Here is a 25,269-nt window from a genome sequence, read left to right as displayed (position 1 = left end):
CAAAAGAGTAACTTAGGCTTATTGTGTTTTATGGCCACAGTTAAGTATTTTATCTTTTGAATCAAGCTTTATTTTTTCCTCAACGTGTTTAGCAAGACATCATAATATATGTGCTACGGTCTCCTTTGTTTAGCCAAGTATATGTTGAATGAAATATATCCTTGCTACCTGAAATATGCCTGAAGGAGAGGTTTTTGAGTATGAAGAAAGTTGGATGGCACGGACTGAGTGCCGTGTCATTTTGACCCCAACTTGCACTGACATTTTTATCTTCAGTCCCATGTGTGCTTCACTTTAGATTTAGGTTTAGGTCAAAAAACAGATTTCAGCTCGATACCAATACAGTAAGCACATGGTAAACAGTGACCTTTCCCAAACTTTAGGGAAATGCTGTACTTTCCTAAACTCAACTGTAACAAAGTTGACTCATACTGTCGTTGCTAGGAGCAGATATTGTAGAAAAAAACAAAAACAAATAAAATGTTAAATATTTGCAAACATGTCAAATATGAAACTTTTGCAACTTGGAAGATATGTTTAATAAAAACATTTCCGTATTACGATGATTTAAAAAAAAAAAATGTTGATGTGTCACTCAAAACAAATATAGTGTTGCAAATAAGTAGATATATAAATGTCATTTCCAAGACTGCTTTATTCTCTGTACACGACTTTCAGCACTTATTCTCCTACTTGAAGAATGGAAATGTGATATTTTACTGCAGCACATTTTTATTTTCAAGTGTCCCTTCCTGTACAGCTGATCTCTGGTATTAGCTGACCCTGGAGTTTACTCTCTCTTGGTATTTTGCATCATTATGTAAATGATTGCAGTTGGCCAAATAAGACGGTTATATTTTTTTGGGCAGGTATATTATTAGAAATAACAGTTTGACAGTGTCTTTTTTGGTCATCTAGCAATTTGCAGACTTGTCCCACTGAAATTGCCCATATCGGTCTTAATCTTTTTTTTTTCATTCCATTCCCTTTCTTTGTGCACACACAGAGCACAGTGCTATTGTTTGCCCCAGTGTGCAGTGACTCTTTCCCTCGCAGGGAGGCAATGCTGTGTCATTCACACACTGATGAGAGCCACAGACCAACTGCAGAGAGGCTGCATTCCAGCGACTGATAACAGACTGCTAATGTACAATATATAGAGTCACACACAGTCACAAAGCTGTTCATTTTACACTCCTCTTCATCTGTGACAGACCAGCCCCCACTTCGCCACCTCTGAGCCCGTCAACATGATGCGCACTTTGGTGAGCAGTCCCAGAAACTGGCCTTGTCAACGGCAAGATGAAGCAAGTGTAAGGACATGCCACAGGTGTATCTGAAGAGGAAGGTGGAGCAAACGCCTGTGTTTGATCTGCAGGCGTATATTTCTGGGTTCAGGACCAAAAACTGTTATTTCTGTTCACAGGATAGATAATATCTACAGTGTGGCAGATTTTAGAAAAAAAGAAAAGAACTTAGAGAGTAAGAAATAAAATTCCCCTAGAAGAGAGACAGGAAAAAAGAAAAGTTAGTGTACAGTACATATTTGGAAAAGCCACAGACAGAGGAACAAATTGAAAAACATAAAGATGGAAAGGTATACAAAGGTACATTTAAGAACCACACAGTTGCTCAGTCAGTCATTCAGACAGACAGTTGCACAGCAGAGACATACTTTATCAAACACAGACAGAAAGTCGAGACGGACATTATGCTTACGCACAGGAGCCAGTCATTCAGTCACTGACAACATCATATAACGCCGTGCATACAGACACACTAACCATTCCCCAGACAGACACACTGATGTCCACACAAACTTGCGAGACAGCTGAGCGACCACGGTGCATCCCAGATCAGTTCATTTTAAAGGTGGCACAATCCGGCTGGCAGCAGCTGGGACTGGCCATCAGGGAGAGATGTGGGGCCACGCTGCCCCAATATATCCATGCAACATTAATATTTCAAAATTGTTTTTCTGGGAATTTATAGTCTGGCTAGCTTTGGCTGTTGGCCTCCATCACACGCAGTCGCTTAAATGTAGCAGGTGAGGTTTGTGTTTTTGTGTGAGATAATGATTGTTTTTCATGTGCTGAGGCGTATTTGAGTTTTTAGCTCCCACTGAGTGAGACACAGTCACATATTAGTTAGTAAGTGGTGAATTAGGTGTCACGTACTATCCAAAGCGTGCATGTGTGTTGTTGATATTCTGATTTATAATCAATTTAACATTTTAAAGAGCTTCTATCTACTGATCGATTGATCTATCTGTCTGATTTTGTTGCTTTGAAGCACTTATATGAATGCAGATAGAAATTTGCACTTTAAAATGAATTAGTTGATGTTAATGTTGTATGATGTTAATTGCATGATAAAGCCTATATTACATGCATTATCAAAGGGTTCAAAAAGAACATCATATAGGAGATAGTATTTTGTTTTTGATTAATCTGTGGATAGTTAAAAATAAACAAACAAACAAAAAAAATGTGAAAAACAAGAGAATGCAAAAATATTTTCCCAACAGCCAAAGGGGATATGTTCAAATTGATTGTTTTGCCTAATGATCAGTCTAAAACACAAATATATTCAATTTGCTGTGACAAAGAAAAGCTTTTTAGCTTAAAAGATGTTTTACTTAAGTATCTACATTGTTTCCAAAAAGATTTGTCTCTAAAATCTAATTGTCAGCAGCATCCTCTTTGATTAAGTGCTTCCAAGAGCATAAGTAGTGTCTTCATCATCTGTGCACTGACTGGACAAAATCATCTACATGCAGTTGTGGTCAGTGTGGTTTCCAACAAAGGAAAAGCAGCTGTGCGCCGTGACGCGCGCATGGGCACGGAGAGAGTAAGAGGGGGGGAGAAGGAGAGGGAGAGAGAGAGAAAGAGAGGGAGAGAGAGAAAGGGAGAGGGAGAGTGCGACACATCTCTCCTCTCCAAATCAACCAGTCAGTATCTCAAAAAATACAAGAAGCGCTGGTGATCCTCCCTCAGATCCGCTCTTTTGCCTTCACCTCCCAAACTGACTTGGTCTCTCCGCGCAAAACTTCCAGGCGAGACGGCCAGCGTGAGCGGAGAACAAACACCATGGATGTGCCACATGAGACGGACCCGAGAAACTGAAAGCACCGCTCAAAGTTTGCCCGCAGAAACCAATTTGTGACACTGACTAAGCAAACACACAACTTTGCGCGCGTGTTTTTCTTCTTTAGCTTTTCTAACACTTTTCACTCATCGACCTGCCGTGTGGGATTGCTTGGATTCCACGGTGTGTCTTTATATGTTCAGCCGGGGAGACGTGTAGCTTTTTTTTGGGGTGGTCCGCTCTAAGGAAGGTGACATGCAGGTTCTCGGTTGGACCATAGTTCTCCTGTGCCAGTGGATCCTGCGGAAGGTGAGTTTATTATCATGCCAAGAAGAAAAGAACTTTAAAATCTTCTCTCTTTTTTTAAATAATCAACCACAGATATTTGAGGTGCAGCGTTTGGAGAGAAACATTTTCTTTTAGAGGTTCCTAGAAATCACTCACATGAAATAAATGACACAAGAAATAACGTTTTTATTGTTTCACATAAAGGTTTTTTATTGAAATCGCATCCAGCTGGACGAGCAGGTGTAATTTCTGGCGATGGAGCCGTATTTCAGCTGTATATAAAAATCTGTTGTTCTCCAAAACTTGGTTGGAAGTTGTTTACTTCATAAGAGCGGGTTAGACTTGAAACAAAGCGCATAAAGAGGATGTCTGGGCTTCATTTTTGGCTTATTTGTCCGGAAAGAAGAGGGGGGGGGGGCGCATGTGCGACTTTTGCCCGGTTTCCAAACGCGCAGATTTGTGCTGTCAGTGCGTTTCCCCTTTACTCCCAGTTAAGCAGCCCTCCTTATCTATTTATCTATTTGCGCTCCCAGCAACTTCCTCTAATTTTTTCTTCAGAAGTTAAACACGCCCGTGGCTTGTTTTATTATCTCGTCGTCGCTATGGCGAAGAGTTTTGTGCGCCTACTTTGGCTGCTGCAGCTGCTGATATGTGTGCTTCGATGCGTGCGTGCATGCGTGTGTGCGCGCTCCCTTGGTTGTTTGGGCATTATGGCAGAGTTTTTCTTGAATTCTTCACACTGACAGTAAAAATGCACATATTATATCTAGAGCCCCACACATGACAGAAGACAATGCAATACAGCACAACGGAATACAATAGGAGGCTGTCTGTCCCAGCAGATCCACACCATCTGTACTCAGCAGGACTTTGGCCTCAGCAAAATGAAAGGGAATAAAAACATGACCTTTTCATCTTATTCCTCTTCCTCTTCTTCACCTCTGACTCCTTGATTTTTCCTCATCTTTTCTGTTTCTTTTATTCTTTTTGCAATTTGGATAATTTTACTACCACGGATGTATTTCTTTATTTTTATTTTTTAAAATATAAGCTATTTGCTGTGTCAGCCTGACACTGTCAAATCTTGTCAAAACTTTTTAATTTGATATATATATATATATATATATATATTATTTATTTTTATTTTTTTTTACTATGCTCAAAAAGCAGCCCCGATGTGTAAAATAAGTCTTATTAGCCCGGCAAATGTCACCAGATTCAAGTGACTAAGTGTAGTGTTCTGGACTGGAAACAGGTGAGGGGGCGGACGGGTGGGAAACCTTCACTGCCAGCAGATTTGTTTGGTGGCCCACGGTAGCCGGCATTCTCTCCAAACAACAGTAGCATCAGAAAAAAATGGTGACAGGAGTGTCTAGTGTGTGAATTTAAAATAACAAACGAAAGAAAAAACGCTGTTGGCTGCTGTCATATTGGGGTTAGGTTACATTGTGACAGATAATAACGCTTCTTTTGAAGATGGAATGCAAATCGTTTCTCCTGCTGTGTCTCGTCCACATGAGAGAGCAGTTCGGGTTCAAGTAGTAAGATTGATTTGGTATTAGATTATATCAGCGCTGCTTCACAGTAATGTGCCATTTGAAATTGTGACAAAAAAAGGAGAGAAAGCGAGGGGAAGGGAAGGGGGTAGAGTCTTGTTTCTTTTCACCAACTCTGTGGTGTGATGATACAGTGATTTAGCTGACATAATATGACAAGTTGCAACCGTGGGAGCACTATTAGCTCGAGGGATTAAGAAGTGACGAGGTAAAGGAGGTGGCGAAGGAGTGAAGGCAGGTGAAAAATTGGGTAAACAGAGGGGAGGCAGGAGGATAAAGAAAAGTCAGCAGAAAGAAAGACAAGAGAAGGCTACGTTAACCGACTTAATTTGACCAGCTCTTTGAACTAAACTCACCCTCAGTGGTCATTTAGAGGAACTTAGAAATCTATTTAAGCACATATGTAAGTCTGCGCTTGAGTGTTTGCAAAGAGACATGGGGAGAGTCTTTGCTTGGTATCTTCAAACTCATTTTGTATTCTCTCGCTGCGTGTAGTATAGATCATTATCCAAACATCTCCTAAAAGTGAATTTTAAAAAATGGATATATTTTGGGTGGGTTCTTACTTTCATCTAAATAATAATAAAACAGTTGCATTTCCTCCATATGATGTCCTATGCTGCAATATTCAGATTTTTTTTTCCACCTTGTGCTTTGAAATGATATCTACAGTAACAGCACTACAAAAGAAGAAAAGATGTGTGAAAAGCTGCTTTGCTGTTTTATGCTCCCAGTAGAAACAATAGCATTAGCCAGCATCTCAACCTGACAAAATCCTCTTATCTCCCCCCATAAAACAACTAGCTATATACCCCAGGGATATTACAGCAACTGAGTCACTTTAATTTCATTATATATAGTCGCACTTCCTTTGCCATCACGTCTCATATATTCTGCATAGCTTTGCATTTCAGTGTCTTTTTGAAAAGTGTGTATGAGAAATCCAGCCGACGATACCCACATGTTACTCTCTTATTTATGCCATTGTGGAGGGAAAATCTGAGCCATCAGAAACAGCAGGATCAGATGTTTTTTGTTTTTTTTTTTTCAACAGAGATTAAACCAGGTGGTTGGTGGTTTGCCTCCCACTTGCTTTTTTTATGTCCATCCATCTGTCTGTCTGTCTGTGGATCATCTAAACTGTCAAGCATCCCAGTTTCAGCAAGCAGGAGGAGGCACCGCTGGTCTGTAATCTGTGCAAATTATATTCTCTGTTCACAAACCGATTAGATGTGTAATCTGTTAAATCATGATGACAGAAGCAATCACATTACTGCTATATCTACTGCTGCTGAAATTGCTCCCAGAGATCAAAGAATTCTTTAACCTAAAAGAAAAAAAAAGGCACAGATTTATACAGTATTTTAATGAATTTAATGTTGTTTGCTTAAGGTTAAGCAGCGATGTATTTTATTTAATTTGTTTTGTCCCCTTTTCAACAGCCCTATGCCCCTCTTTTTTTGACAAACCATTACTTGTGAAATGAGTCATCTCTTGCTTGATGCAGTGAATAGTTTCACCTCAGGCTTTGTATAAGCCCTAAGGAGAGGGAATTTAAATTTAAATGTGTAAAGATATATATTTTAGCGTAATGTGAAAGAAAAAAAATTAAAGCATGGTTATGAACGTACACTGCTTTGCACAAGCAGCTGTCATTACACTTTAGGTAATGGAACTCGGGCAACTGTACATTTAAATGTAATTGCATTTTCAATGATTAAATTAAAGTGTTATTTGAAAAAATTTAAATAAATAAAGTCAAGTATGTTTAATAACTGGTGCAAACTAGATTATCTGTGTATAATAATAGAGGCATGCAGCAGGTTAAAAAAATCACTACAATGTTGCAAAATTCAATTACAAACCAAGTGTGCAGGCTTTCTTTGACTGACAGCTCGACTACACCTGAAGTTATAAGAAAGGAAGCACTAAGTCTGAAATTATTGATAAGGCAATGGTATTCTTTGGTATTAAAACACGAAAGAGGAGAAACCCAGAACAGTTCAAAAAGAGTCGCTGTTCTCACCGGTGAGCCGGCCTGTTGCGGGTGTTTGTTTTCCTGTTAGAGCCACCTGTTCATATTCCTTATGCAGATGTTAAAGGTGTTCCTGGGTCAGAGATTCAGCTACTGCATCGTATATATGCATCGTAAATATATTCAACTATGTTTTAAATTTTAGTCTCAGTTGTGATCATGGTGGAAGAAATATTCAGATCTTTTACTTAAAGACACCACAATGAAAATCAGCAAAACCTCTGCACTGAAAACATTACTTAAATCTATGTGTGTATTGTTAACAAAATGTGTTTCAAGTATTACAAGTTAAAGTACTCATAATGCAGAATAAATATATTATTATTTTATATTGTATTACTGGATTGTTATTATTGATGCATTCTTGTCTAAGTGTCATTTTACTGTTATAAGATGCAGGAACATCAGACAGGAGCGAGGTGGTGCAAACATTTACACAAACAGCCCCCAAATCGGTCCTTTCAGCTTATCTTATTTCCATTGCGGTATAGTATCCACTGGACTCATGAGATGATGTAATAATTTCGCGACAGCTCCAACAGTAAAGACAGTTTCGAGCATGCCAAAACAACAAGGGAGGGGACTGAGATGGTTGCCGCATTGCCGTTTGTTGTGGGAATGGTGTATTTTGTTGAAAAATAGCACTTGATGTTCTGAGTTTAAATAATCAGTGTGGAACCTTGCTCAGCTATTGTTTTGGGCCGCTTAAAAGTACCTAACCCAGAGTAGGGACATTTTTCTCCCCTTAAAACGGTTCTGAAAGAGTTCCTCCATGGCGGTTCCTGCACAAAGGTGTGAACTGTCTATGAGTTTCTGCAGTGGAAAACGGCCTATAGTTGGTTAAGGTGGAGCTAAATTTAACTATTTTATGTATATTAAGGTGGTTTAATCTGTAACAGTACATCAAAAGCTGATCATATGTAGCTTGTAATCGAAAAAAAAAACTAATAATCAAATGTAAGGTAGTAAGAAATGTATTTCCCTTTTTCCCTTATACATACTTAAGCACGCAATTGAAATACTCAAGTGCAGTAGTAGTACTGAAATAGAAATATTTTTGCTGTATTCTACTGATCCTCACTCTGATCTTGCTGCTGCAGTTAGTGAGCTACAGTATTTATTTATTTTTTGTTACAGTTACACATTAAAAGTCTTATTTTTTGTGTTGTTTCATGCAATGGCCTTGTACCGTCCTCACACCAAGAGAATTTGCATTCAAACTGTGCAACACAACATTTCTCCGGCTTAATTAATTTCAAGGATTATATGTTTTCTGCCATTTTCAGTGCAGAAAAAAAAACAATCTGGTCACGGATGTGTCACGTAGCTGAAGGTAGCCGCATCTTATCATCTAGAACCCCCCCCTCATTCTGGTCCTGCGGAGCCTCACTGTAAAGAAGTCTGACATTGTTGCAGAGAGAAAAACAGGAGTAATATGAGTCAGGAGTACTGGTTCAAGCTCATGTTTATTTCCAGAGCATGTGTCTCAAAATAGTTTCTAAAGCACAGCTGTCATAAATGTGAGAACAATTATGTGAGTTTATTGTGAGGATCAAAACAAAAAAGGAGTGAACTTTTCACATTTAGCTGAAAAAGGTGAATGTATCAAACACGTTGCATCTTCTTATTTGCTGTGGCCTGGCTTCAATCCCACCAGTCTGAAGCAGAGCAGATTTGTCTCGGGTTTGAATGCAGACGTAGATCACACTTCTTGAACTGAAAAGAAACAGCTGGAGAACAGTGACTGTGGTGTTGTCATTGTCACATGTGCAACTGGCTTTGGAACAAATTTTTAGGATCGGGCCCCTTAAAGTGTTTAAAAATCAGGACCCAAGTTAAAATTTTGCCCAGTCTGGACATACTGACCCTGTTACAGGGCCTCCTGTTTTACACCACTGTTTTCAGTTTATTCAAGTGTTACACCTTTCATAGTCTTAAATTAAACACATGTTAAACTTCCAAATTCACTTTGGTTTCATGTTAAAATATCATGATCTGTAAGATTCAATGATTTTCTCAGACATTATTGATTTAACCTACTCTAATCTTTTTGAGTACATTTTTGGTCATTAAAACTGGTCCTTCACATATTAAATCAGTACCAGCCTACATAATGAAATCGCACCGGTTGTGAAACTGTGCTATTATAGCTACTAGATTTGTCTGTTTTAATTTGGTTTGTTAATGGAGAATTTTAAATTTTTCATTATATTTGGGAAAAGTGTCCCTGCAATTTGATCATGCGTTGCTTTATATGACACTCCTAACTGTGCTTGGTCAATTGGATGCATGGGTACTGTAAGACACACTTTTTGTCTAAAAAAAAAAAGTAATAAAAGGACCACAAAATAACTTCTTTATTGAATGTGCCAGAAAATATATAGACAAACAGAGGGATAAAAAACTCACTTCAATTGCTTGTTAATTTTTAATAAGAAATTGTGGAAAAACCATGTCTACTATCACTTAACAACATAAGGCAAATATTGAGGTATAAAAGAAAAGTGTTTGCAGTCACCCACATTGGGGTGTTTTATAGTTTTGCTCTGAGTGGTGACCTTAATTATTTCCATGGCTGCAGTGTGTAAAAAGGTTATTGTTAGTCCAGCACACGTTTAAGACCATTTATAAAAGCAGCTGTTATGTTAGTTTTTAATGAGTTTTCAGAGGTTAGCAGTTGTTAGAGCAGTGCCATCATGAGCATAGAGTTTTTTGAGGGAGGGTTTATAGGTAGCCAGTTTTGTAAAAAGACAGCAGGACTCATCAAAACTTGATTAAGACAAGTCTTTATGATTTATTTTCTTGGGAATTTTATGGATTTGTGTACCAAAAATACCAATAAAAATAAGAGGCTACTGGCCATGCAGATCCAGTCACCTAAATAATGTCTGAACTGTAACACCAATTCATATTGATGGAATGATGTTACTTGTGCTATTTTCCTACTCTGCAAGTCAATAAGTAGAGGTTGGCACAGGTTTGTAATCGACTCCTTGGATGTATAAACTCAGCACAGTAAAGTGATCTGAAGCACCCATAATAATACAATCTGCTGTAAAGAAGACATTTTTACTGAGTTTAGTAATCTTTTAGTGTATTTGTTCCCCCCTGTATTCCATGTCTTAGCTGATTTTCATAGTTACTTTTAAAATAAATGCTTTTCAAATAGTACACGATACTTGAAGTAAGAAAAAGAAAGGATTTTGCATAAAATAAAGCTAATTTTTTCTGTTTAATTTTACAAACTCGCCTCCAGCTGTCAGAAGAGTCTTGCTTTGGTTTGGATTGACTGGATTGTGAATGCCAGATGGTGGGCTTTCACATAACTGCAAATAACGTTGGCAATTGGTTGAAGCTTTTATGTTGGAAAGAAAAACATGGAAATCAGAGAGGCAGAAGCGCACACAACTTGAATAAACGCCCCCTTCCTGTCTCGTCTGGGCTCCCGTGGTGTTCCAGAAAGCTCAAGTTAATATAAAATGGTAAACAGAATGTCTTTCATCTGGTTACAGTTTATAGCATCATGGCAGCGTTCAAGTACAACAAAATGTGTTTCCATTGGTTTCCTTTTTGGTGATTTGCTACGTTTGCTAGCTGAATGAAAAGTTTTTGACTGTGTTTTGTTTGTCACTTTAAAATCAGTAAATTAGTCTGAGCGCTGTAGCATCAACAGCTTTAGTCTTGTTGATTGCATGTAAAAATTGTCACATATGACACTGATGGGATGGAAAGCATCCAAAATTGTATTTATTTGATAAATTGTATTATTTCTATTGTAGGTATTTTAACAAAATATAACAGGACTAAATCAGTGCATGTTTTTAACCCGTTAAACAGGAAGTAGTACATAGAAGCTTCAGTCAAGTAAAATTACTCTTGTCACAGGTACAAGAGTAAAATTACTCTTTACAAGTACAAGTCCTGCACGACAAGATTCTTGTCAATAAAATGTTCATAAAATTTCAAAGCACTTTAGTTATTTTATGCAGAATGACCTGTTCCCGAGTATTTATATTATTACATTTCATATAAATGGATTAGCATACAGGATTTAGATGTTGCAGAGTTCTGGAGAAGCAAATTTGTATTACTTGTTTACTTCACATGTTTTACTAGTGCACCATATCTAACATCAAAGAAGAAGTTTTGTGTAAAAGATCTGCAAACATATAGTAGCTTTATTTGTTCTTAAATTGTTGTGAAGGACAGGTTTACCTAAATACTGTACTTTCCACTACTACTAAAGAAGGTAAATGATTGTGTCTCCCTATTTAAACTTTAATATTTTCTACAAACAATAATATGTATTCACTACAGGTGAAATTGGGAACATAACGAAATAATGAATATTCCCATCACTCTATATTTTTGAAAAAAAGAGCTGTACTACAAATATAATCCAGTTGTCACTAGCACTGAATAGCCAAGTTCAGTATAACGTGCAAGCTGAGATGATGTTGTGTCAAAATTTATGTCCAGTATAGTACATGTCACAGAACAATAGTGTTCAACTATTAACTGTACTGCAGGAGAAAGATATGAGCTTAGTAATGATCCAGCAGTTGCTACATTGTGCACACTTTGCCATAAGCACAAAATACCCCTGACCTGTTGTTGGAAAAAAGTGACTTCTTGAGCTCCAGTTAAAACGCAGCCAGACAGAGAAGCAGAACTTTGGGCTTCACATCAGACCATGCGACCCAGGTTTCACTGCCAGGATAATCTGGAAAAGAAGGCCTGTGGACAGCTGCTGCCTCAGCCCCAGGAGGGTCTCACGTCTCCCGGCCTGAGCCTCCGTCCAGCCTCCCGCTCAGATCTCTGTGTAACTGCCAGCTCGGGCGCTGGAGGAGGACATGATGATGATGGAGATGGCTGAAAATTTTTTGTTGGGACTGAGGAAGCCCAATTCTCTGAAACTCTGTGTTTCTTTTCTATTTTCTGTCATTATTTTTTTATGCAAACACAGTCTTGACTCGAGTTTTGTTTCCTCTGCATCACCTGTTTGTTCTCTCCGTCTTCCTTTCTCTCCTCTCCACCCAAGTGAAGGGAAGGAGGATGAGGGCAGAGCGGGCAAAGCGCATATGGAGGTCCAGGTCAAGATAACCACACCTGATCTGTCTTGAACTGAGCTCTACCCACACTGCAGAACACACACTCACACAGCATTTTAATGCATCCCCGCCTACCTCAATGGGTGGGCTGCCATTATTACAATAGTACTGTGTATGACTCACCAAGTCTTATGGAGTGACAGAGGAAAATTGCTCCCTGAGAGGAGTGAGTGGGGGCTAAAAAAAAAAAAAGAAAAAGAAAAAAAGGGGAATGTCTGAGGAGATAATAACACCTGAAAAGGAATCAGTTTGAAAATATTACTCGTAATCTGTTTGCCGTAAAGATATGACACAGACGTGCATGCATAGAATGAGATAAAAAGAAATTATCCGCGAGCTCATGTGTAAACGCTTTTACAGCCGAGAAGGAAAATTAAGGAATGCAGGGAATATGGCTCTCTGATTGTTCTGTGTTGTCATGACCAAGGTGGGCAAGACAAAGATCTTATTTATCAACACAGCAATTACAAGTGAGATATTACTGCTAGGATGGCAGGGAGGAGAAAATGAACACTTTGTTGAGGCAGATAAAGGGACATTAGAGCTGGGAGTGTCATGGCCCTGCAACATGTCTGCCACGAGCGCCGACATCCATCATCGCACAGTGTCCTGACCAGACGGGAAGGGCAACGCTTCTTCTATCATCTCGCATTTTTAATGTCACTTCATAGTGGTGACAAATGTTTGAGTACATCATGTTACGTTTTCCTTTATTTTGTGCACGCATGGCTATTTTAGTGCAAACTTAAATACACTAAAATCGCCACTGAATGTCGGGTCAGATTTGTGACCTATAGAGGAAGCCCTCATATCACTGCTTGTTTTTAGCCACACAAGGGGACAGCCCACCACTTTGTTGCAAATGGAAATATCTCTGCAACTGTTAGATGGATTGCCATGACATTTTGCACAGACATTTGTGGTCCCCATAGGATGTATCCTAAAGACTTTGGTGATCCCTTGACCTTTCTTCAAGCACTGTCATGAGGCTGACATTTTCCTCTTTTAGTGAAATGTCCCAACTATTGGATGAATTACCATTAAATCTACACACTTCTGTGCCCTTCTCAGCATGAATTACAGTCACTTTGGTCAACCCTTAAGTTTTTATTTAGTGCCATTGTCATATGAAAATGGTAGTTTGAGCAATACTTTGGGTTATGACCAAATACCTGCAAAACTAATGACGTTTCTATCAACTTCATTAGTGTTTACTAATCGTAAGCAAGTGTTAGAATGTTGTCTATTTGTCATTTTCTAAAGCTTACCTTCAGGCACTGGTGTAAGTTTAACCACACAGAACTACTGGCACAACAGGAGAAAACATTTTTCGTCTTTGTATTTCTCAAAGTAGCATCGGCATTACAAAAGTTATTTTTTGGTATTGTGCAGTATAATTGCGTCGTCACAAGTTTTAAAAGATTTTCAAAGTTTTTAGTCAAGTTTTGTTTTTCATTTGTTTTCTCTCGTAATGTTTTCGGCTGTGGTTTTTCCTCAATGTCCACCCGGGTCTTGTTGTTGTTGTCCTCTTTTGCATGACTTAATAAAATGAAGCAGCAGAGGGAGATTGTGAGTGAAGTGGTCAGCCCTACTTTGGTGTGGTCTGCTCGGGTTGCTCCACTTTGCGAGGTCCCCAGTCATCTTAGTGATGTGAACAGTGTGTTAATCTCTCTCTCTCTCTCTCTGTCTCTCTCTTTTTCCTGGCTGTGAGGAGCAGAGTCGAGCTTTGGAAATAGATCACATCAGAGGGGACGCTTGGCTCCTGATGATGGGCACCATGTTTGTTTCATACATGCATGATGAGTAGCTCAGCTCTCAGCGGGGGCCACCAGTTATGGCATAACGCCGCTGCCCGTGGTCAATGTGTTGCCTAGTCCCATCTCCCCCTGGGAGAAAACACATGCTGTGCCTCATACTTTTGCTATTTGATACAACAGTGTGTATTCTTACGCGTTTGTATGTTTACTGGTGTGAGAGACGAGCATTTGAGCTGAACACGAGCTCATACAAGGCGACGGAATGTTGCGCAGAATCTTAAGGTGATGGCAGATTGTGCATTTGTGTGTTGATATATGGCGGTTTACGTGCACAGTTTCTGATTACCTGTATCTACACACACACTTTCAGGAGCACCAATGCAATCTGATGCAATCCAATATAACAACTCTGCTATACTTTCTATGAAGCTTGTCTGTTTTTGTTGACATTCTCAGAAAGAAGACAGTTTGACTTTACGTTTATTACTGAAGTTGAGGTTTACTGAACTGCATTATCGTGCATGCAAAGTATTTGGAACGCTTTTCAATTTAAGGCAGTTCAGTACAGAATTAGATTGCATTAGATTGTGCAGGTGTTGCTGGTAAAGTGCTCGGCGAGTGTAGACGTACTATATATTTTTTCTTATGCATAATATTTGTATACGTGTACAGCACACATATAGTATTAAGGAGATATTAGATAGCCTTGGGTTTTCACAACATCTTATGATTAATAGTGACACACCTGGAGGAGATATATAGAATAGGATTTTGTGCATGTAATGAAATATTAAAGTGTGATCTGAGCGACACCAAATATCATAACTCATGGTGCAGATGGCAGAGAATGCTCAGGGTCAGTGCAGTGTGAAGACCCTGCCCCGCATGAGTCTGTGGAGGAAGGATTAGTTTTTATCATTTTTTAATATCGCCAGCACAGCTTGTAATGCATTAATTCAGACAAGCATTGAATTTATTGGAGAACTGAGGCAGGATGAGAAGGGGTGGGGGTGGGGGGGTGGGGGGGGGGGGATACATAGGTAACCCAGCTAGATTGGTGACCCTATCAGTAAGCCTCTATATGCACTGAGCCTTTGCAGTCACGCCATCTTAATAAATAAAAGATCCGGCGTAAATCCAGTGGACATGTCGGGTTTGAATTCTTTTTTTTTTTGTCAATGCTGGATTTCAGGAGCTACACGGGATGTATTACTGAGATGGAAGCAAGACAATCTGTTTGGATATGTTAGTTTTTTATTTGTTTCCTGCAAATTGTTTTTCTATGTCAAAAGATTTCTTGATATATTGTATGCTGGACTCGAGCTGAATGGAGAGTGGTCAAGAGACTTCAGCGGAGAACCGAGCACTCTGCAGAACCATTTGGTCACAGATCCCCCGCACCTCTCTCAGTCTATTTCCGTCTGTCTCTCTTTCATCTTACACCTCTCTCACCTGCCACCTGCCTGTCAAATCCTTCACAATCGAGCCTCTATCCTTTACTCCGTTGCCCCATTTCTGGTCTTACAGGCTCTTTCCACGTCCTCTTCTTCCCTGCTTCCCCACCTTGATACTGGCCATGCCCAGCCCACAACTTCTTTGCCAGTGTGTCTGATTAAAAAGTGAAAAAGAAAGATAAGTAAGGAAACTATCATAGTTTAAGCTTCCAGCTTCTTTTTCTGTGATAGTTTGTGCTGTGGAGGCGAGATTTGCGTTTTAGTTTTCTCTTTTTCCTCTCCTGGTGGTTTCTGGCTTCAGTCACCATGTTTCTCTCTGGGTGTTTCTGGATCAAGACATGGCAGTTCTTGCTGCTGAATTATATAAAATCTCTGCTTGGTTTTTAGTTAATTAGCCCGAGCAACGAAGAAGCAGGGGGGATGGGGAGATTGATGGGAAGAGGAAAGAAATGGTGTGTGTGTATGTGTGTGTGTGTGTGCGTGCGTGCGTGCGTGCGTGCGTGTGTGTGTGTGGAGGCGGTGAGGGTAGACTTTCCCTCCTTTAACTTGGTCCAAGTTGGCCCAAAGGAGGCTGCTGGGGAGGGAGTCTAGGTCAGGGCGAAGGAAGGAGAGGAGTGCATAGCAAACTGAACTTGAGGCTGTGTGGGTAGAATGGAACATCAGAAAACCATCTCACATCTTAACTGCCCTCACGTTATCAGATTTTATTTTACTCCTCATGCAGAGCTCAACTGTCAGCGTGTGTTTGTGGACCTTGACATGCATTTTACCACTTTATGCTTTTGATGTTGTTACAAATTCTGAATGATGTTTTATAGCTGTAGCTGCCAGTGGTAAAGTTGCAAATGTGTGAGCAACCTCATAGAAACATTTCGCTGAATTTGTTTACTCGCTAAAAAGGAGCTGCCTTTCACAATGATCAGATAATTTACAACCTTGAATTTGTGTTTCAGTAAAAAAATAATTTCTCTTTTGAGATTTTTTCAGGCAATCATCAGATTATGGGCACCTCAAATTTGACTGCTTACCTTCTGACCTTTCTAAAAATTTGAGTTTGTCAAGTCAGAAATCGATTGTAGATATTTTTAATCTTGTTAATCTTTAAAATTTGGAAAGGGCTTGTTATCTGAAGCTGTCCATATCAGATTAATCATATCAGCCGCTGACCTCACCTTCTGTATCCTGCTGCCCCACCATGATGCCTCCTGTTACAAACGGACAATAAATTCTAACAACTTGTTTAACTGTACACTAAATTGTATAATTCATCCCACTCTCACCCAACCGATCGAGGCAGATGGCCGTCCCTCCCTGAGCCTGGTTCTGTCGGAGGTTTTTTTCCCCTGCGGGGGTTTTCGGTTCCTTCCCACTGTTGCGGACTGCTTGCGGACTGCTGAAGCTTATAGGGAATCCAAATGTTTTGGATTGTTGGGTGTTTCTGTCTCTGCCTTTGTGAAGCGCTATGAGATGACTTGTTGTTGTAAATATGCGCTATACAAATAAAATTGAATTGAATTGAATTGAATTGAATTAAAGACTATTATAGTCATTTAAGGTTATGGTTCAATCACATTTCTTTTTTTATGTTATCTTGAAAAGCAACCCTTGGATTTCTTCCTATTATTAACTTGAATAAATGAATGTAGTAGTGGGATATTGTTGTGGCTACATAAAATTTATGAAGGAGGAGATCAGGGTGGATGGTTGGCATGAGACTTTGATTTGCAGCTTGTGCCAGTGATCACTGTGCCTTCCTTGTAGTGTGTTCCTGGGGAGATTATTTTTTTTGCTAGCTTATCCAAGTAGTTCCTTTAACTATGGCAGCAATCATTTCCTAATATTAACTAAGTGGTTAGGTTGAGTTTATAAGCTTTACCAAAGCAATAGAAGTTACAAAACTGAAAACTGAAAATTTTAATCAGTATGGTTTTTAATAAGAAATACTAATATTAACTATTGAGTCAGTGAGTCTTGTACAGTTTTAAACCACACTTCAAAGGTTACTAATGAGCAACAGTGGTCCAGACTCACTCTTCTGTCAGGTTTTTCAGGATTTTTATAACATAACCAAAATCATTCTTGAACGCTAAAAAATAAATCTAAAACAGTTATTACTGAAAATTTTAATGTTTGCTGATAGCTGAAACCCCATCAAGGCCATTTCATTGTAGCTGAAAATAACTTTGCTGTGCTTAACATCATAAATGACTGGCTAACAACAACTCAACACTTCAGATTTGAATTCTCAAACTGGCCTCAATAAAAGTAGATGGCACTGTTGGTCCCTGTCAGCCATTCTGAGTCACACCTGGGCCACACACGCTTATATTAAAAAGAATTTTAAAAAAGAATAGTAATTGAGAAATTTGTTTTCTGATCAGAAAACTGTAGTTGGAATCAGTTTCCTGAAGCCTCAGTTCACTCTGCTCAGCAGATGTCACCCTCCCCTCGGCAGACACTTGGACCAGACCCCAACTTGCATGTAGCAACATTACCGGTCAGTGACAGTGACACAATGTGGCACCTAGAGAACCAGGCAGAGAGAAAATGAAAGCTAGGAAGTGATAGAAAAACAAATGGAGAAGCAGACACATATGTCCCACTGGTGAGAGATTGGACATCTTTCTGCAGTGAGCTTTAATAAGTTTAGCTGAGGAGAGCATGAACAATGAAATGCAGCATAAACAAAGAGGGCAACAGCAGAACAGTGTGATTCCTGACCAACCGGGGGATTGCTGATCATACTCTTCTCTCTCCCCTCATGACTTTGGGCGGAGAAGTTGCCAACAGCATAACCTTAAACTCTTGGTGCATGTCTGCTGTAGAGAAATATGTTGCATGAGTGAATGCATGAAGTTCAACTAACTACAGTTTAGGGCAAAAAAGACAGTGATTGGTTGAATGAGCTGAGTTAATTTGCAGGTTCTTTGATCCAGTTAACCTATCCTGTATTCACCGTGTGAAATCTTCATGTCTTTATTTCTGTATTTTTGTGACAAAAAGTACTGAACTCAATGCCTTATTTTTTATGCTGACAGTTTAAATTGAATTTACCTGAATCTGACGATTGAAATTAAGTTGTGTGGGTTTATTAATGCCAGGATACATGCTCTGCAAAGCACATGTTCCAAGCTCTTAACCTTTTATTTAAAAATAAGTAAAGCATAATGGGAGCTTGATGACATGATGGCATCCTTGGACAGAAGAAATTTGCCTACAGCCAAACAAATAATTGCATTTGAAACACATGTACAGAATGAACCAATTATCACAGTTATGTGTTGTCTGTTCTCAGGGACACTGGAAAAAAAAAGCTGTGAGTCCAAAGAATTCATTTTTTATTTATTGAATAGCTACTGACCTCCATTAAGCATTCCACATGACAAATAACAAGAAGACTGCATATATACAGATTAAATAGCCATTGATAAAAACAACAACACATAAATAAATGACGAAAAATTGACCCAAAACAGTGTGAAGCAAATTAACTATTGATACTGTCAACAAACCGCCAATACCTTTATGATTCTTATAAACACAAAAAGATGCAGATTTGCTTGCTAGCTTATAATCTTCCTCCTTACTAGAATGAAAATGTGACTTGTTCTCACACCTCAGCTTGGTGAAGAAGCTTAACAAACATCCACTGCAGGAAAAGTGCTCTCCTAATGCCGATGTGCAGGCTAGATATCTAATTAACAGCAGCCCATTCAACAGCTTAAAAGTGTACCTGCAAATGTCAACAGTGGTCAGTTTAGATGCTAAATGCTGTTGTCGTTTTATTCAGTGCCATTTGCTACTAAAACACTGTTTGTCCTTGTCTTCTAAGCTACACTTAACAGCATGCTTCTTTATTCTGTCTTTTCATTCCCCTATTGGCTCAGCTGCCAATCAAACATGGAGACTGACCAGACGAGCAGAGTTCTGGTGGCCATAGAGGCATTTCTGATATATCTCTTTTATTCCTTCCTTCCACTATTCTTCATTATGTCTTTGGATACCTATTATCTTCTGCAAACTTATTGTAGTCTTCCTGTGGGCCCACATGCTCTTTTCACTAATAAAAAAAAAATTTATGTGAAAATGACTGACTCCAAAAAGTGTGGACTGGTGATTGATGACATGTCCAATAATATAGCTGCAGTGCATGACACACAATGACTGGTCAGTGCTTTTGTGTGTGTGTGTGTGTGTGTTAAAGTCTCGCTCCTGATTCATTATAGCTTTGACAATCACCAGATTCTTCCTGTAATGCCACCTGCAGGTTATATTTCTTTACTGAAATCTCTCAACAACTTCTACAGCCACTTTATTTTAATTAAAGGGTTGGTATAAGAGAGACTGTGCAAGGAGATTCTCTTTCATTCACACCTTTATAATTCTTCATTGAAAGAGTTGTAATTGAACTAAATGCTGTTGAGAGGTTTGGAAATGCTTTTCATCAACGAAGCCCAAACACAGTAGGAAGTAATTTCTCCAGATATCCTGTGCTGTATCTGCCCACTGATCGGCACACCTCAGGAATAATCACATTAACACACTACTACAGCGTAATCTGTAATAAGCTGCTATATCCCTGTGTGTTTTTCTGTTTGATATGAGAGGCAATAAGACCATCCACGTATGTCGAACTATGTGCGGCTCTGATTTTAAAGTCTGCGCACACGGATGTGGACAGCATAAATTGGCATTAATTAGATGGATGGAACTGTAAAATGTGACGTACACATTCATGTTCTCCTTTGGAGTAATTGTAATGATTTAGTTTTTTGTTCAACTTATTCTCTTGCGCTAAGATCTGACTAGTATAATAGCTCACTTTTGTATTTAGTAGCTAATGACATTTCTAGTGAATAAGCAAATGTTTGGATGCCAAAATGCTAAACGGAAATGGTCATGGTTCACATTATACCTGCTAAAATCAGCACATTAGCGCTGTCTTTGCGAGCATGTTGCAATGCTAGTGTTAGCATGTACCTATAAAGTGTCCCAGCACAGTCTCTCTAGTGTTCCTCCCCACTTCTGTTACTGCCTCCTCTACTTTCCTGTGTGATCCCAACTCTTCTTGTTTCTAGGTATTCATTTCCTCTATATTTTTTCTCTGTCATTCTTCGTGGTTGGATGTGGTTTTCGTGCAGTTGAGATAAGGAGGCCAGGGTGATTTTGCGTCTTGCCACATCAGACAGCAGAGTATTGAGAGGCCAGCATTGTGTCCTGATGGCCTGCTGAGCCACATAAATCAAACACATGCGCACACAAGGACAGAAAAAAAAAAAGATTAAAAAGATATCTGTGAAAGATTGACTATGCTGTTCCCTTGTAAAACAGAACGGCCCAAAAAAACATACTACTGTATATATGTACCTGTGTAGTAGTCTAATATCAAAAAGCCCTGTATGAGACCTTGAATGAGTAAACCCTGACTTGGAGAGCAGCACACGGGCAGAATTTATAGCCTAGTTTACTACCTGAACATCATTCTTGTGATCGACTTGTGGACTTAACCTTAAAGTAATATCAAAAATGACGTGTCCACAAATTTTGCTCCAACATAATTGTGTGCCTCAAGGTTTATCACATCTAACAGAATCTCATCAGGCAAAGCAATTTCTGCTTAACTGGATGTGCGTTATTTAGAGATTGCCACATCCACCAAATAGAGATTAAAATGAGATTTACAAATGAATGTTGCTGATAAATGTTTTTTTGTAATTTTCTCTGATGTTTAATCCATGAGGTCAGTGCTTCCCACGAGTCGCCCCTGTGTCACCATATCAATTCTGTAATTCACATTCATCTGCCAGCTTCTTTTTTTTTTTCATGTTTTTATATCAGATATACTACCAGGTCAGGTTATTATCCTTCACAGGGCACAGATTACAAAAGGCTTTAACGTTTAATATGTGTTCTTAAGTACTATAGTGTTGTAGACCATGTTAACATTTTTGCTGCAGCACCTAAACACCTCTGGTGTCCTTATGCACATTACCCCCACAATGATTTCGATTTTCGCAGGAATTGATTTTCATCTGTGATAACAAATGCTCTTTGTTGCAGTATCAACCCACCCTCCTATTTTCATTTGCAACGTCTGATGTAGCAAAGATTAGATTCTGTTGCCAAATGGTTTAGTTAATGATTTCATTCTTGTTCTTCTTTGAGATATCAGATCCCACTGTCTCCTTTCCATTCATATTTTCAGTGTTGTAAAGATTACATTCTGTTGCCAAATAATTTCGTACTTATAGTATAGATCAGACTGAATGTCATGTCAGATAAAAAGATGTCAATCTTTTAAGTCTCAGATGTTTGTTTTTTTTTTTACCTTTGTGTTCATACGTTTGTGAATTCATGCCATGTTATATCTTTATATTTATGTTTTCTTCTGTTTTTAGCAAAAGCTACAATTCTACAATTGTCATTTAGCAAAAGCTGGAAAATTATTTGGCATACATATAATTAAATTACACAATTTTACCCTTTCATTGAAATAGATTGAGGCATGAGAATGTAAGTGCTAAAGCATTAGAATATCTAACAATCAGTCTGTGTCTGTGGTGTATATGTAGAGTCAGAGAGATTGTCCTGTAGCATTCTGCTCGATTATGTAAAATTACTTTTCATCAGAAGTTCACAATAATGTAGTGACTCACTCAGCTGACAGTTTCATCTGAGATGTGTGTCCAAAATTTAAATTCTGCGTTTTTCCTTCATGTTCATTGTGAGATTTCTAAGTGTTAAGTGCCACGTGGCTCTGAAGGTGTCAATCAAGATTAAGGTCATTGTTAATGTGTTATAATATGCAGAATAAACCCTGAAAAAGTCACAAAAATACACTTTAATAGAGACAACCTTTGCTTTTGGCTTGATACAGTATCTCTATTTGTTTCCTTTTTTCTGCATGTTGTTATGATGTAAAATGCAAATCAACTGAAAGCAGTGTGCCGCAAGAGACTGTCATTTACTTTTACAATGTAAGTGTTGCCACACAGAAGTAGGGAAAAACATAACCAATAATAAAAATAATAACAGTTTCCCTCTGCTTAGACACACAGTTAGTATTAGTGCTTGTTCACAGTGCATTTACTGGCTCTTATTTATTTATTTTGTTATCTTAAGAAAATTTTGCTATATCAGAACTCAGAACCAAAGGGTGTATTTAAAAAATAGATGGAAAAATACAGCTAAAAGTTTGATCATATTTGTATGACTTATTGATTTATTCATTTCTTCCTAACATCACAGCAACAAGGTTGAGGTGGTGCACCAGCAGTAGAGGTCACTGTAAAAAACAAACAAACAGAAAAAGCCTACTACATTTTATTTTTTAAAATTCTCCCAACATTATTTTGGAATGATAGATGCAACAGATTGTAAACACACAAGGGTGAATTTAGATTTGCTGCACTTAAATTGACTTGATGTGGATTTGAAAAAATCTGTCAAAATAGAGATCACTCACTTTTTTTACTGTCGTGTTCAAATACCAGCAAACTGGGAAATCTGGGAGGGATGTGAACAGCTTTACCACAGACAAAGGTGTAAATAAAGAGCAGGCTACTCGCTGTATTGACTTCAGGCTCTATTGGCAAAGCTAACAGAGTGTGTTAGATTGGTGTGTTTGTGGGTTAATTGCCCCCTTGACAGCAAACCAACTGTAATGAGACGATCTAAAAATCTCTGTTACCCTTTCGAGCTGTTCCAAGGCTGCTTGAAAGGGTGATTGTTAAGTCTTGTACAAGAAAAGTCCATGTCTACACGGTGGAGAAGACATGATAACATTACAGGATGAGAAAATGTGTTAGATTTATAGACAGGAGGGGAACAATATAGTCTTCATTTTTAATTTGACTTTGCAGTAGAAAGTACATTTATTAAAGTACTAATTCTGAGATACTTCCCTTGAGCATTTAACTTTATACTACTTTATTCTTCCAGTTCAGTAAATTTAAAGAGGAAATATTGTTCTTTTTACTCTGCTGCATTTATGTGACAGCTACAGTTAAAATGCAGATTCCAGTTTTTGAAACCTATAATGACTATATAAAGTTAAATTAACCACCTGTAGATAAAATAGCCACAATTACTTCCATCTCAACCACATACTGCTTACTATAATAATTATGTAGACATATCTAGATATTTTTGTAGAAGTTATTTAAAGTGCTTTTACTTGGGTAAAGAATTTTAATACTGTTTTCAGCACTGATCTTAACACTCCAGATTTTCACAATTCCCAGTTTGACTGTGGTTGCAAACCTTAGTTGCATCTTTCTCTCCATTATTTTCTGATCCACTCTCTGTAATGAAGTCTTAAAACACAGAAATTAAAAAGATGGCCTCAGGCAACCAAAGAAATAGTCACCAGAACGTTTCTAAAAAATATATATTTAAGATGTCTTATTTTATGCTTTGAGCATACTGATTCATCTCCATTACATCAGTTAAATAAAGACACCTCAGTGGAAGATATCTCAAAATGCAAGCAAATAAAACCAAAACTATTCACATGACTCAAAATGTCTTGGCTCATATATAAAATTGTGTTTGGATTGTTTGATTTGAGTGAAATTACCCTTTAATAAATCTGCACCGTATCCTTGAGATTACCTGTAAAATGAACTGCAATAACTGCGTCACAAAAACAACTGTACATTGATGTAACAGAGTTGTCATAACAAAAACAGGGCACATGAATATCCATAAAGTGAATCTCTCCCTTTTTCCTGCCTTGGTGCAGTAAGGGCATAAATCGAACTGCTAGAAGTTAGTGTTTGCTTTGCTAAAAGCTTCAGAGTGCAAGATGCATAATGTCATTACTGATTCAGTCGGCAGAGGGGGATGTCAGGAAGGATGGAGGGAGTGGAGGAGGAGGAGGAAGAGGTGCAGGGTGCAAAGAAATCTCAGCTAAAATTAAAAAATGCCACAAAATGAAACAAAGATGAGTGCTCCGCTGAGCCGCAGACTGAATATAAAAGACAACCCTGTGAAATATACATGGCTGGCAGGAGAGTTGAGCTGAATGCTAAGCTCCCAACTCTACCTGTAAGCCACAATACCGGCCCCGATCCTGAGCCTGTTGATCGCAGCAGAACATTTAGGGATCAAGCCAACAGCTGTGATCTGTCCAATGGAGATGTTTCCTGATCACCTAGGCAACAACAGACAGGAAGACATAGAGGGGAAGACAACATCTCTCATATTTAATAAGATTTGATGTTATTTTTCCCTGTCTGTAATGCCTTTATTATTGCAGATTGGCTTAGTGGTGAAAGGTATTGATTGTGAGCAAGAGCCCCAACTGGGACTGAAGGAAACAGAGATGGAGGATGTGGGCTGTTACCGGCATGTGATTTGTGTTTGTTAAAAAAAGAAAACACGTTCTCTCACTGCTATGGAAGGTGTTACTTTGAAGCATCCTTTACTCAAACGAGGGTGAATTTCTTAATTTATTTTAATAAATCAAAGTGGTCATACTTCAGTTCCTAGAAAACTCCCTTGTGGAGATTTTTTATTTTTTTATTTAGTTTAACGAGACATGACGTGCAGAAGCAATCTAACAAGAAGAGTAGGTGTACGGTGCATGTAGCAACTTGGCCAGTGAAAAAATCTACCTATAAATACAGGTTCATCTAGACAAGGCAAGCTGAGAAAGAGGATAAGGAGAAGGGGATTCCTTTGTTTTAGTTGGTTTGAGTGTTATAGAAAAGAAAGACATTAAATACGTACTGCCTCCATACTGATTTGGCTGTATAGATAATGTTAAGAGTTAATTCTGCTTAATTCAGAGCTGTCTGTTCTGCAGCTCATTTAATCCCACTTAAACCCACATGCACTACAGTAAGACTTTTAATTGGTTTAGTCTTTCCAGCAAACCCAGAACAAAAAAATACATAAAAATGATGAATTGGAGGAAAAAAAACTGCCCAAAAAGCAAAGATATATGGAGATGATGAGTGAGTGATTGTGTTCGTGTTC

At 38.5% G+C, this 25,269-nt stretch overlaps 1 protein-coding gene across 1 annotated transcript in view; it reads left to right on the top strand.

The window, feature by feature from the left end:
• Positions 1–3,035: 3,035 nt before the first annotated feature.
• nxph4 (neurexophilin 4) overlaps positions 3,036–25,269 on the top strand; it is a 44,123-nt gene continuing 21,889 nt past the window's right edge. The window contains exon 1 of the mRNA XM_008285302.1: positions 3,036–3,396. Coding sequence (XP_008283524.1) covers positions 3,343–3,396 — 54 coding nt within the window. The 5' untranslated portion in view covers positions 3,036–3,342. The remainder of the gene's footprint in view (positions 3,397–25,269) is intronic.

This window comes from Stegastes partitus, unplaced genomic scaffold (genome assembly GCF_000690725.1).
Source record: "Stegastes partitus isolate 25-593 unplaced genomic scaffold, Stegastes_partitus-1.0.2 Scaffold395, whole genome shotgun sequence".
In the NCBI taxonomy this organism is placed as follows: domain Eukaryota; kingdom Metazoa; phylum Chordata; class Actinopteri; family Pomacentridae; genus Stegastes; species Stegastes partitus.
This window is presented reverse-complemented; position numbering and strand designations above follow the sequence as displayed.